Source organism: Hippocampus zosterae, chromosome 14 (assembly GCF_025434085.1).
Source record: "Hippocampus zosterae strain Florida chromosome 14, ASM2543408v3, whole genome shotgun sequence".
NCBI lineage: Eukaryota > Metazoa > Chordata > Actinopteri > Syngnathiformes > Syngnathidae > Hippocampus > Hippocampus zosterae.
Window position 1 is genome coordinate 19,008,256 of NC_067464.1, and position 15,394 is coordinate 19,023,649.

Here is a 15,394-nt window from a genome sequence, read left to right on the forward strand (position 1 = left end):
CTTTAATGTAAGAGGTTGGAAAATATATGACATTTAGGAAGTGGGTTTATGTGTTTATATTTAAAATTAAAAATTATGTTTCTATACATTTATAGATTTAGTTGTGTCACTCAGTCCAAATACATGTGATGCCCTTTAAATGTAGGTACTCTGTTTTTATAAGATATACAGTATTTCCGAGTGGTTTTCTGAGCGGTAGAAAATTGATGGATGTATGGAAGGATTTCCGAAAAGCTTTCGTTCCTCCAGCCATACATCCATTTTGTTACATTTATCCGAGGTCAATATGCAGGGCCATCATCTTTTAGCGGGGAAATCCAGGCTGCTCTTTCCCTGCCACTTCACCCAGCTCTTCTGGTGGTGTTGGGGTGGTGGTGGTGGTGGTGGTGGTGTGTGTGTGTGTGTGTGGGGGGCGGGGGGTGTTCCAAAGCCAGCTAGGAAGAGGTGCACGTGTCCTAGGTCGTTCCTCCCTAGGGCCTGCTCTAGGTGGGAGGCGTCGAGGATTTTATGCCAACCAGATCCCCGAGCCAACTCATCTGGCCCACTTCAACACGGACAATTAGTGGCATGACTCTGAAGAAGATCGAGAGTTAACATATCTCTAAGGGAGAGCCCGACACCCTTCAGAGAAAAGTAACTTTGGCCGCTTGTATAAGGTATCTTGTTCGGCCACAAATCTCAGCTCATGACCATAGGTGAGGTTTGGAATACAGATCGACCAGTTAGTCGAGAGTTTTGTCTTTCGGCTCAACTTTTTCCCCACAACAGACTGATACAGAGTCTGCATCATTGCAGATGGTGTGTAGGTCTGCCTCTTGATCTCTTGTTCCATTCTTCACTCACTCATGAGCATGACCCGAAGATACTTGTACTCAACCAGTTGGGGCAGGGTCTCATCCTCTAGCTAGAGCGGGCACTCAAAACTTTTCAGATTTGGTCTCAGATTTGGAGGTGAAGATTCTCATTCCACTTGGATCACTCTGTGCTCCGAACCGCTCCAGTGAGAGTTGAAGATCGTGGTGTGATGAAGCCGTCAGACTTACATCAGCAAAAATAGATGCAATGCTTCGGCCACCAAAATGGACCCCACAATGCCTCAACTGCATCTAAAAATTCTGTCCATTAAGGTTATCACCATCAATCAGCGACATAAGGCAGCCTTGGCCAAGTCCAACTTTCACTGTAAATGAAACCAACTTACTGAGAGCAATGCGGACCAAACTCCGACATCAGTCGTACGGGGACTGAACAACCCGTGTCAGGGGGTTTGGCACCCACTACTCGCAAAGCAATGCCCATAGAATTCCCTCAGGTTGAGCCCCTTCTCCAAGTCCACTAGAAACCTATAGATTGGTTGGGATAACTCATATGCATCCTCGAGGGCCCTGCTGAGGGTGTAGAGCAGTTCCAATGTTCCACAGCAAGGACAAAAAACACTTTGCTACTCCCTAAGAATGTATTTCCCAAGGGTCACCCTGCCAGGGGCATAGCGCCCCAGCCAACTTAGCTTATGGGATCATTGGGATGGCTCCCCCCGAAAAGGCAATCTGATCTGTGTAGACCAGATCTTTAGTCTGCGTCGCACCCTGGAGCAACGATGGGCCTACCAACAACTGACAGTCGTGTGCTTCATCGACTTTGCCGCGGCATTTGATTCAGTCGACCGGGGTGCTTTGTGGAGGATCATGCAGGCTAACGGGATCCCTGTGAAACTGCTTCGGCTCATCCAGGGATAGTACCGGTCAAACCGAGTCCAAGTGCCGGCCCACAGCACCGAATCAGAAGCCTTCGAGGTGCGGTCAGGTGTCTGATAAGGCTGCGCGCTCTCGCCAACCTTGTTTAACTATGCCATCGGTCACATTCTCAACACTGCTCTCCATGGCTTTGAGGGTGTGAAAGTCGGCCGAGATGTCGCAGTGTCGGACCTCGCATATGCAGATGATATCGCTCTACTTGGAAACACGTTCGAGGAAGTTGAAAATGCACTGACGAAAATCCAGCGAACGGCCCTGACCTTTGGGATGCGCATCAATGCCTTTAAGACCAAGATCATGTCCTCCTTCACCAACCCAGCTGACCAACGTCCGCTGTCGCTGGAGGCAGTCGATTCCTTCACGTATCTCGGCCCCTCTGTGTTTCCGTTGGGACAACGAGAAGCGGCAGTCGATCACCGCATTGGGGCCGCCAGATCTGCCTTTGTGCGCCTACAACGTCATCTGTGGGGTCGGCGCGAGATCTCGGCGGTGATAAAAGGGCGCGTCAACCAGGCGATCGTGCGGACCATGCTGCTTTATGGCTGTGAGACTTGGCCTTTGAGAGTGGCTGACCAGCGCAAGCTGGAAGTCTTCGACAACGATTGCCTCTGCCGTATTCTCCGCCGCCGCCGATCGGACAGGGTCCATACTGCTGCCCTTCGCCGCTGCCTGCACCTTCGTCCCTTACCCGCGATTCTCCTGCAACGCCGACTCCGTTGGTCTGGGCATGCGGCACGCCACCAGGAGGGCGAGTTGATCAAGGTAGTTCTTCTTCCTGCTCCTTTGCCAGCCTGCGGTAAGCGGCGTGGTGGACAAGTCAAGACCTGGGCCACCACGATGAAAGAACACCTCGCGTACCTATTCCGGCCCCCAGGTCGAGGGTCTGCGACTGTGGAACCAGGACTGGCTGAGGCTGTTGGTTGACCTTGCACAGGATCGCCGCGCTTGGGCCGCCATGATCGGTGATGTCGTGCGTGCCGAGGAAGAAGCCAGTTCAACCCGCCAAGGGTGAAGGCCGTTGCAAACAAACAACCCCTGAGACGATGGCTCAGGGAGGAGCAAAAAATCTTGTAAAGCCACCAAATTAAAGCTGACTCTCCAATTAAATATCACAAATACATTGTGGTGTTTAAAAGTAATTCTCTAAATACTTCTGGAACTAAATGTATTTTCAGATAGGAAACTTGTGTTCTAGGTAAAAAAAAACACCACACTATGCTAAAGCAGGCTAAACAGAGGTCACAAGTCATTAACCTGGAGTCATTGTTAACCAATTTGGGATGTGATGTCTCAACAAAACAAGACCGCTACTTTCATGATGAACTGAAGTAAAAGTAGGGCACTGCACCATTTAGAAAAGCTCAATTGATCAACAAATAACAAAGTCGCCTGATGGTCTTACTGTTCAGACTGTAATATATGGACTCCTACACATGGAATCTACTTCACGCTTTCCACACACACATACGCACACAACCTCATCAGACTTGTAATTGCATAAACTGAGGAGATTGAGCAAAGCACTGATTGCAGATTGCCCTTTGCAGTTGCAATAATTTAGCTGTGCACAAGCCTATACGCACGCATGCGCACACACACACACACACACACACATCATGCAACATTTCTGCGTCTGCCTACTGATTTGTATGATGAAAAGGCAAAACCCCAGCCACCCCATACCTCTCACACTGCATTAATTCGAGACAGAACACAAGTACAGTAAGCTCTCAAGAATCTTAAAGATAATGTCTGCAATTATAGAAATAACGGCACTCCCGAACCAAAAAGATAATCAATGAACAAATCTGATAATGTACAACTGCAAGTCGCTGCCAACATCTCAATAAATTAAAATATGGTGGAAAAGTTAAATTCCTATTGTATAGATTCATTAAAGCCATTGGGAAAAGTTTTTACTTTCATACCCCATAGTATCTTTTTTTTTACCCCCACTACATATGAAGGCGTGTTGGAAGTCTAATGAAACTTGGCACAAAAATGAACTGCCGTTCTAAAACTGTTCACCGAACCCAGAATGAGCACTTTCAAAAAACCGTTCCTCTGGCAGAAATACCGACACAATTGCCTCACGCATCATTGGCCGAACTGTCTAGTAAGTGTTTATCAACAACTGCCATATTGGCTACATGTATGAATTTATTATCATTTATAATTGTCCATTATTCTCGCCTCTGCCGATATGAATGTCATATTTGTGCTAAGTGCACAGTTTTAAGCTTTTTTTCAAATGGTAAAATGGCTAAACTATACTGTCAAAAATAAAGGCATCAACTGCAGCTTATAATAACAGACTGGCCCATTGATATGATGTACAAGTGTTACTGTAAACTGACTCTTGACTCTAAAATATAATAATTGTGTTGAATGATGACTGATTTGTCTTTCCTTTTTACTATTTTACTTCCCTTACTTTCTGTCAAATTATTACTGTATATGTTTTATGTCCAATAAACAAACAAAAATGAAACGAAAAGGTTGCAAATGTTTGTCCATGTGCAAGGTAAAAGCCACTCAGTGAATTCTAGTCGATGTATATCAGCCTATATGTCTCCATAGGAGTGTACGTTTTCTTTCTTGCAGGCTTAAAACTGTTTAAGACAATATTTTCAGGGTGAGGATACTGCTGTTTTTATTTACGAGATGAAAATGTTCCAATTAACCCTTTGAGGGTCAGTGGTTACTGCAGTGGACAGCTTATCATGTTATCAGGTTACAGGGTGCATAAAAGGGTTAAGATACAAACCCGTCAATCGCATTTTGTATGCTAACCCGTATCTTGCCATATAGTTTTACTTTCTAAAAATCTGAGAAGTAGTCACGGATGAGACATGAGTTTTTAAATTGAGCAGTTTTTTTAGATGCTATATTTGATATGGCCTTCGTGTAGGCCATCTGGAACTATATTAGGTGGATCACTTCACAATTCTACACGAACGTCTGGGACACCAACTCTTTACAATATTGAGGCACCAAAGCCAGTCACCGAGTGCAATAAGCATTTTAGCTGAGGAACAATAGATATCCCTTATCAGAGACTAAATGGTGAAAAGCTCAATTGGCCGGCTGAAACGCCTGGAACTATGTCCCCCCCCCACAAAAAAAAAGCTGTTTTCATTGAGAATAACAATTGCTAGCATGGATCTATTTTTCTGACAATATACTGGGCCTAGCCCTCAGGAGTACATTTAGTAGACTGGATTACGTTGATGGGAAATGACGTGAAACAAGTTCGTCTGCAAGGCAGATCAATCAACGATAAGCATACACGTAATAGATATGCTCAGTCATCACCATGCAGCATGTGTATCGGCTTAGCCTTTTTCCATCTGATACCGCCAACCTTCGAAGTTGCAGGAGCAAAATGGGAAAGGATCACAGGTCACCTTCAACATAATTGAATGGTATCTCTCTAAAGTTCATAAATTCAGCCTCCGTGATAATTCCTCAGGCAAAATCAAAGGACAAGGCAGCACGGTGAAACATTTCCCCTTCCAGAGAGTCATGATTGCTGCAGTTACAGCTGAGTACATGCGATCAGATGTTCACTGCGACGCAGCCAGGCAGAACAATGCCAAAAGTAGAGAGAGATGTGGAAGGGAAATTCTGACTGCTGAATGAATACAATAAAAGCGAGGTGACATTTATTTTGGTGCATCCATCCATCCATCCATGATCTGATCCGCTTCTGATCCTCATGAGTGTTGCGGACGTGCTGGAACCTATCACAGCCGTCATTGGGCAGTAGGCGGGGGGACACCCTGAACTGGTTGCTGGCCAATCGCAAAGCGCACATAAACAAACAATCATTCGCGCTCACAATCACACCTACGGACAATTTTAGAGGGTCCAATCAACATGCATGTTTTTGGAATGTGGGAGGCAGCCGGAGCACCCGAAGAAAACCCACGCAGGCATGGTGAGAACATGCAAACTCCACACAGGAAGGCTGTGGCTGGATTCAAATTCACAACTTCTTGCGCTCTGAGGCGAACGCGCTAACCAATCCACCAACGTTAGTTTGATGCAGTACCAGAAAATAAAACGGCTGATCATACCCTCTTCAGAAAAAAAATATATAACAGCATGAATTTCACCTTTTTCAGTTTCGCCCGTGAGTCCCTTTCTTGGGCTCCACAAAAATATTTTTGCTGCTTCCCCATTGATCATGACATCATTGAAAAAGTTTTGCATATTTTTGGGGTCAACAAACAAATAAATTACAATGAATAGAAACAAACATATTTTACCAGATTAAAAAAAAAATACTGTTGTTGGTTTCCCGGGTGACAAAAAGTACAGGTATTTTCCACACATACCCCATTTTTACAATTCCCTGTCATCTACGGAGACGCTGCACATCCCATGTGCCCTGAGCACATGAAATCCCAATATATCAAAATTACAATGAGGACTCTACTTTAATATTTGAGTCATACATGAGCATGGAAAAACTAAATTGCTTTTTGTACTGAATAAAAAATTAAATGCGTGAAAAACCAATAACAATTGTAAATAGCACAGCAACCTTATCTATATCTATATTGCACTTAATTGAACTATGTACAGCTCTCTCTGAAACATTTATTTTTGTGCATGCAGACACTTTTCTTCTTCTTCCCCGCAATTTTGCTGCTGTATACTGTACATTTCCCCAGTGTGGGACAAATAAAGGATATCTGATCTTATTTTGAAAGGTGATTTTTGGTAGTGGGGGTGTGGTATAATGTTGGAGTGCATGTTATTTTTGAGAAATTACTGTAAAACATTTGCTTGTGTTATTTAGAAAGGGTTTCACTGAGGATCATATTTTTTTCATGCTCAACTTGCAATGCGGATTATTTATTCGAAATTACAACACATCAGATCGACCATCTTATTGAAGCAGATTGTGTTCAATGACCTCCAGTAATACACACTCACGCTTTCATGTAAACAAAAATAAAATAAAATAAAAATACAAACAGCAGACACTTCTGTCGACAACCAAGCGATAGGTTCTGTCGCTACCCAAGGGGCTCTTTATCCTGCAATGGTTTTGACTTGAACACTCATAAAAGTTAATTTTCTTCAAATGTGAACAGCTTGACAACTGTTGAGTCATGTGCATTCCTTCCTTACCGGGGGCCTTTAAAAATCAATTTCAACAACGTCTCACTCTCAGAGAAAATACCCAGGCTGAGCAGTCAAGGTGCTCTTGTCCCACATTTTACTGAAACTATAAAGACAATTACAAGCACTCACACCGGATGCATCAAACAAGGCCAGGTAAATTATTTGTTCACTTGTGAATAAACAAAACAAAGGACACAAACAGTCCATGTTTTGGAAGAGAGATAATTTCAACTTCAATAAAATCCTTGTAATTGGCACAATGGAGGGCCAAACGGGAGTTGTTGCCAGCCCAAACCTGTTACAATTTCACGTGTATTGCAGGGTGGGCGGTCAGAGGGTTGGCAGATTTTTGGAGCTTGAAAGACTCATTTGTCTCGTGCGCGGAATGTCTTTCTGGCTTTGTTGTATGTCGGAGTACAGATGCCCCTTTGGGATTTACAGTTGTAAAAACTGTCAATGTGGTGATGCACTTACTAAAATTACACTTGGGTGTTCCAGCCTAGTTAGTGCCAAATTACCCGATTCTGTCTTTCATGAGAATATTGTCAAAGCATAATTTGTCAAATGAAAAGATAATTTCATAAATACAGTGCATGGGCATACAGTAGTAGAAAGAGAGCAAAAAAGAGGGCCAGGCGAGTGCTGGGGGCGGGGGCGAGGTGGGAAAGGCGAGAGCCAGGAAAGATGAATGATGGGGGATAAATGAAATGTCATTCCCATTAATGGGAAAAACCCCAGAGAGAACGCAGGTCACAAAAATTGCAAAAATATGCTTAATGCACATTGCCCGGAGCTAAAAGCATTTGACACAGCGGTTAACATTAGCTTCCTAAAATCAAAAACGGATAGAAAGAGAATCAAAAAGGGAAGGAGGAAAGTTTAAAAAAAATCAATTTCAGTCTTTTCTCTCTCATTCTTTCTTTATTTTTGCACGCCGTGTTTCGTCTCATCGTGTTTGCGTTCTCAAACCCCTACATGAGCCCAGTTGCATCTGGCAGCTGTGCAATGTGGCTCGGAGTTATATGACAAACTACCGGTAAATAGATTGTTGACTGCAATATTCACATCTGCTATAAACACCAATGCCGGCTCCAAACCAGAATTGCAGAGCACCTTTTCCTTTGGTTATACACACACTGCCCTTGGCACAAATCAATTGGATGAGGATAAAATACACTTCCATTTAATTACGATAACCAGTCTTTCCTCGGCTATAATCTCTTTCTTCCCTCCCCCTCTCTCCCACCCACTTTCTCATATTTCTGTCTATACTCTTACTCCCAGCGCCATCTCCCTCTGGGAGAAGAGAAAACTTGTCAGTACGAATCTAGGTTTAATCGTTTCCCAGATCAGCAGCATGTTTTTCTTCCCCTGAAGCATGTTCTCGCCCCCCCTCACTGCACCAACCCCCACAGCCCCTCCGCACACACACCCCGCGCCATAGCCCCAACCTCCTCTTTGAAATGTCGTCTGGGGAGCATTCTAAAGCTCAAATGTACTTGCTCGGGGGCAATTGCACTATTGGGGCTGCCATCTTCAACTAAACGTGCTCCAATGCATCATACGGCGCTCTCTGTTGGGGCCTTTCTCAGTTATCAATGGTTTGGTGCTTCAGATGATGATGATGTCTGAAATTAGCCATTAAATGACAATTAATACCACATAAATTTCCATTTAATTTAAAGCAGTGATTTGATGAAAAAAAATATTCATTTGAGAAATGTTTTCTTAGATCAAAAGTCCATGTGTCTGCGTTTAAAGAGCATGCCGCGTGTGGATATAGTTGATGAGAAAATATAAACTCTCGCTTTCATCTTTGCAGCGAATAAGGCATCACGGCAATTTTCCATCCATTCTTCCATCCATTTTCCAATTCGCTTATCCTCACAAGGGTCACGGGGGTGCTGGAGCCTATTCCAGTCGTCTCTGGGCAGTAGGTGGGGGAAACCCTGAACCAGTTGCCAGCCAATCGCAGGGCACATACAGACGAACCATGCGTGCTCACACTCGCACCTAGGGACAATTTTTAGAGTGTTCAATAAGCCTGCCATGCATGTTTTTGGAATGTGGGAGGAAACCAGAGTACCTGGAGAAAACCCACACAGGCACAGGGAGAACATGCAAACTCAGCAAAGGGAGGCGGGAGCGGGAATTGAACCCGGTACCTCTGCACTCTGAGGGCGACGCGCTAACCACTGAATCACCGGGCTGCCCCTTGGCAATTTTATGATATTTATTGTCCCCATGGCTGACTGACAAAAGCTGACTAAAAATATATATATTTGACTCCTACAACCCCTTTTTTTTTTTCAGTTTGGTGCGATGACTGCACAAAGTTGAGTGAGTTTCTGTTCATGTTTAGGCCCTTGAAAATGCAATTCACTCAAGAAAATAATTATAATAACCATCATAATCATCATCATCATAATACCCGTAATAATGGCCATTTTTAACCGTGCCTTTCAATATATTAAATTGTTTACCCTTTACGAGACAGTGGTTCAGAAGTTACCCTCTCCTACATGAACGTACACCCCCCACCCAAAAAAATCCAGTCGGTTATCATAATTTGTGCATGAAAGGATTTTAAATTGAGGTAAGACGTGTAACACTCCAATTCTAAGAGAAAAAGAAAATCTCTAGTTTGTCTTTCACAACATTGAGCAAATGGGTGCCTTTGATGTAAAAGCTTTTTTTTTTTACACTCAGCACATTTTGTTCCCCAAAAGTGATAAAAAAGACCTTACATTGCCCAATATTATTAAATGTTGGTCCTAATGAGTGCTCTTTCAGGCTTGTGAGTTGTTTTAGTTGGTTTCGCTAAGCACTTATTCATTTTCATTCGCCAATATCGTGATGGATGTATTTTATTATACATTGTGCGAGTGTGATGATTGACAAGTCACTGGATGGATTCTGCTGAGTTTTGCCATCGTGCTGGTGTGCGCATGTGTGTGTGTGTGTGTGTTTACTTTCAATGCAGGTCAGGCATGATATTGATTATATATCGGATGCTTTGCCTGCCCAACTGGTTTGCACAGATGCAGACCCACAATGTTGTGTTTTCCTTTGGCAACGCGAATACATCATTCTAGAAAACACGAGACAGTATGCTCAAAAAAGAGTAGAGGGACAAGCTATGGCAGAGGGAATCAGTGAAGAGAATGATTTGTCAGGGCTTTGCCCGCTCTGCTGTGTCTGGCTCCGGTGTCTGGATGATGCCACCGCTGTTATTTGGCACACAATTCTTGCTTTCACAGGCCATCCCACAATATGGCATTTCTGTCAAACAGTAGGTGTGAGAAGCAAACCAAGCGTAGGCTTCATGAATTACACAAAAAAAAGTATGTCATTATTTTCCCAGTGAGTGTGGATGAAAGTCTTTCAAAAATCTGGAAACAAAACATTGTTAAGACACACACGCTTACAGTAGTGTGATCTAGTGAGAGTTGAATCGCAGCACACAACACTGGGCCATTTATTTTCCAGACTGGGGAGTTGATTCTGCGACCAGATGGCAGTAAATGACACTTGGAAGGCATTTGTGGTGCATGGATGTCACACATGAATTACTATCTATCTATCTGTGCAACTACCTACACAGAGAAAAAAGGACATAAGTTACCTTTCGTTGTTGCTTCAAATTTACTTACTTTTCCGAATCAAATGTGGAGAATCGAGTAAACATTAAATTCACTCATTTTCAATCTCCTGTACACATGCTGTCCCCAATTGTGTCATGTGGCGTCAATATTGTTTTCTGCTGTTTACAGCTGTATACAAAATATCACAATTATCAGCATTTTACATGTAATTCTTCAGCTTGTTTTGAACGCTACTAAGGTCACTATAACATCCTTCCATACAGAGAGTACAATGTGTGTTGTGAGATAATAAGGCATCCTTCTCTGATGACAATGACACCCTCAGTGACTTTCCCAATTGTTTCTCGAATACCAGCAAACGTACCAGTGACACTACCTTTCAAAAATATAAAGGTATTATAGATTTAGTACTGCTAAACTACACGTAACTAAAATGGTTCCAGATATGCTGTCAACAAAGACAAAAAAACAAATAACATTTGAGCTTTTCAGAATCCTCTATAGTGAAAAGTATTTACTGTATATGGCATATTTAAAGGGGAAGCCGTGTATGGGTACAGTTGGAAGGACTTGGATGTGACCCACTTGCAAGCCTACATTTGAGATGCTGAAATTGGCCGGACTGTACAAGTCAAAGGGTGAAGCGACAGCAAGGCTTTGGGCTGCTTGTTTTTCCCTGTCATACACAGGTAAACAAACTACACTGGGGAAAACTCACAGACATTGCAATGCCTTGACCAATCGCTCATACAAATGCACACGGGTACTTTTCACAGGTCACAGGTCTTTGACTCAGAACTTAATATGGGGACAGTAATACAGTGATACCTCTACTTACGAACATCTCTTCATATGAAATGTTGAAGTTACGAAACGCCTCAACAGGAAAATAATGCCTCTTGCTACGAAAGAAATTTCAAGTTAAAAATACAGTATGGGCTGCCAATGGCAGCAGCTCCGAGTTTCCCGAACGCAACATACTTATAGCTTCCCTGTCTTTGGCTATTGCTGAGCATGATCCTGGCATCTCATTGGCTAAGAGGAACTTTTATCGAATGTGTCTAAGTGTGTTGTGGGATAGACGTGTGCCTATGCAGCGTCCTCGTCATTTGCCCCGCTGGCCATGAGCCGTTCCGAAATGCGAAACAGCCAGAAAAAGTGTTCACCAGTCGGGTGAAGCTGTTTGCCTTGGACATATTCGAAGGATTATTAAAAGCCAACAAAAGCAAACGTCCTTGGATCAGTTCTTGACAAAACGGCAGACAAAAAACACTTCTGAGAGAGAACATGAACTGAAGAGGGGAAAAAACCCGATGAGGACCCAGTTAAAAGTTAAATGACCATCATTTTTATTCTTTATTCTTTTTTTTTTACATTATGCACAACTTACATTTATTGTGCAATAATCTAATTATAACATGTATTTGTTACATATTTGTATGCTTTAGGAAAAATTTGGCTGAATTTTGGAACGGATTAGGGCATTTAAATGGAAAACATGTCTCTACTTACAAAATCATCTAGATAAGAAATTTCTTCCAGAACCAATTCATTGTGTAAGGAGAGGTACCACTGTATGCTTAATATAAAATGCTTAACAGCGATTAATGTCAAAAAAATATGAGCAGTTGCAAGCAAAATTTACATGTAGATTTGTAGATCTCATGCCCACTTCAAACTCTGAAAATATCAAAATCACTCGCCACAGTATTTTGAATTGTATCGGCATAATGACTCCCCATAGAGTCAGTATTCAATCAACCTTCCGTGCATGTTTATGGAATATGGGAAGAAACCGGATTACCGGGAAAAAAAACCCACACAGGCATGGGGAGAATATGGAAACTCCATACAAGAGGCCGGAGCCCATCCTGTCCCTACTTTCAGGGCTGCTTGCGAACGCTAGCTGTTCATCTAATTTGCACTGCACTTTTATGGGCAGCAGCGACCAGCCAATCCACCCACTTCGAGCTGCCATGGGCTATGCAGTGTCGAAGTCCGAATCCTTGCCACTACAGTGGGTAGTAAGGTGCATATGAGACGAGCGTTATTACTGAATGCAGACGAATAGCTAAGCATGCAAACGCACCAAGCAACAAGAGATAACATTGAAGATGGAGAAGCTAATGCTAATCCTAAAGGAACACGAAGACTTTTCAAATAAATCTGGTTCAAACTGCTTCAGGCTGAAGAGTCACCGGCTATGAACAGCAAATTACTCTTCAGAAATACTTTCATTATGATTTTTTTTTTTACACTTTGACACACATCATGACTGTGAAGCGATTCTATGTACAGTACATCATTATATGAATTTCAGGCTGTACTAAATCGCTAAACCCTCAATCTCAGTTTGAAGTCTCTGACGAAAATATGGAAAGAAACTATTTACAAATAATCTTCATCCTTGAGAAAGAGCATGTACAGTACATCATTATATGAATTTCAGGCTGTACTAAATCGTTAAACCCTCAATCTCAGTTTGAAGTCTCTGACGAAAATATGGAAAGAAACTATTTACAAATAATCTTCATCCTTGAGAAAGAGCATGTACCGGTACATTTTTGGTCAATAATAATGTATTTCTTTAAATACACTTTTACACATAATTACATATTTATACATGCATGACAAATAGGTTTAGATTTATTTTTCAATCATTTTAAAAACCTTGAAAAAGTGCAGCCTCCCTCACACAGCATCTTGTCCGCGCACAAATTGAACAATGGCCCTTAAGGTTTTGATGGTTTGATTTAACCTTCTGTCATGTTTATTATGCCACTGTTGAGGTGAGGAAACATTAATGGAAGTGTTTTCTCGTAAAAGAATGTTGTTCACTTGGATTTGTCAAAAATATCAATTGGTCCCACTTCACACATGATGTGACCCTCAGAAAAAAGAGCAAACATTAAGAGAGGAAAAGCAAATGAACACTCTTTTCATTACGCTTCAATTAAGTTTGACTTAAATACTCATTTAATCTTCCGCTGAGCAGCCATTAGAGAAGAAAAGGTGAGCACAGACATGTAAACACATTAAACGTCGAAAGACATTCATGTATGCATAATGTCCTCTCAAACACTCACAGTGCAAGCGCTGTTTTTCATAATGCCGATAAAGGAAAGATTTCGAAAAAGCTGTACCTTTGCTTTTAGCTAGAAGAGCAGGTGGAGGTGGAGAGAGAAGAGTCCACAGCCAGAGCCAAGACACACAAACGGGGAACAGTAAAATAGACTTTGTGAGTTATCATACACAGCGTAACATTGTCTTTCTTCTTGGTGAATACGTGCCAATAAGTTGCATTCTCATGAGCAGTTACAAGACGATCTTTGGAAAAACCCATCGTTCATCAGTTCTACTGAAATGCAGCAGTAAAATAGTCTAAAATTAAAAGTAAACTTAAAAAAGTAAACAGGAAAAACGGTGGCTATGCAGCAATATTAATGATGTAATTTGTCCCAAAGCATGATACAACATGCCCATACATCCATCCATTTTCCGATCTGTTTTATCCTCAAAAGGGTCGCGGTGGGGGGTGCTGAAACCTAACACAGCCGTCTTTGGGCAGTGTGCGGGGGACACCCTGAACTAGTTACCAGCCAATCGCACGGCACACACAGACATCCATGACATCCAAAAACACATCCATGCTCACACTCACACCTAGGGACAATTGAGAGTGTTCAATCAGCCTGCCATGCATGTTTTTGGAATGTGGGAGGAAATCGGAGCACCCGGAGAAAACCCACGGAGGCCCGAGGAGAACATGTAAACTCCACACAGGGAGGCCGGAGCTGGAATTGAACCCAGTACCTCCGCACTGTGAGGTCGACGTGCTAACCACTGGACCGCCCCATACTCAGTTACACCTATGGTATTGTTTTTTTCTTAAAAAATCTACCATATTTTGGTAACATGAGGGAGGGGGGCCAGAGTTCCTAGAGAGGGAGAACATGCACAAACCACACAGCAACTTCCGACCTCTGAACTATGAGGCCAGTGTTTGAAACAGCCTACTGATAAAGAAAGCCAAAACAAAAATTGATATTCCTGCTTTTCATCGGACAACGATATGTGGGTCTCGTCTATTACATGGCTTTCATTTGTGCCCATATTGTACATTCTGCTCATGAGAACATGTTTCATTTGCATCAAATGATATACATCAAAAACCACTTCAAACATGCAACCACATCAACCCACCACTTATTAAAGCATAGTTCGGAGCAACAGAGCACTCATTTTTTTAATGGTGTGCTTCCCTAAAGAGGGTAGAACTAATACCTGATCAAAAGAGATGCTATCACTTCTCATTTCTTTTAATTTAGCATGTATAGACCACTGACCAATGATGAATATTTCGATTTCCTCTCTTGATTTGGACTCACGTTTTCGCTGGCGGACCGACAACTGACGTTAACTTTGAAACACTGACGGAATAAGCACCGATGGAAGCCATTTCGACCCACCCTTGGACCACCACGAACCCGAAACAAAAAAAGCGCAATTTTTTGGACAACAGGCAGGATGAGGAGCAACAAAAGTAAAATCATTTATATATGGTCCAATTTATATATGGTCTAAACCACGGGTGCCCATTAGGTCGATCCTGATCTACCGGTAGATCTCAGACAGGTCCCAAGTAGATCCGAGGAGTGTCGAGGAGAAAAAAAACAAACATCCATTTGTGTGTCTTTGTAAATGTTCGTAATATATTTTTATGTGTTAATGTACACTGCACCCTAATCATCTTATCAGTCTCATTTTCACCCAAAAACATTTAAAAAATAAAATAAAGCAGGTAAATCTTGAATTTACAGTGGCGCGTGATTACGTCACCGGAAGTTGTTAGCTCTAAGCAGTCTGCAATTGCAGCTTGTGATCAGAACTGTTGCGCTC

At 42.4% G+C, this 15,394-nt stretch overlaps 1 protein-coding gene and 1 long non-coding RNA gene across 12 annotated transcripts in view; both read right to left on the reverse strand.

Moving 5' to 3' along the window:
* Nucleotides 1-15,394, reverse strand: part of nrxn3a (neurexin 3a) — a 110,373-nt gene that overhangs the window by 71,708 nt on the left and 23,271 nt on the right. For all 11 annotated transcript variants that reach the window (XR_007966496.1, XR_007966494.1, XR_007966495.1 and 8 more), the window contains exon 5: nt 13,582-13,650. Coding sequence is in view for 7 of the 11 variants with exons in the window: in XM_052085659.1 (XP_051941619.1) it covers nt 13,582-13,650 (69 nt within the window). In the remaining 4 variants the exon portion in view is untranslated. The remainder of the gene's footprint in view (nt 1-13,581; nt 13,651-15,394) is intronic.
* On the reverse strand, nt 95-8,278 carry LOC127614569 (uncharacterized). The gene is made up of 2 exons (XR_007966612.1): nt 4,151-8,278; nt 95-4,106 (listed from the first exon to the last, which is right to left on the reverse strand). It is a non-coding gene; the product is annotated as an uncharacterized LOC127614569 (long non-coding RNA).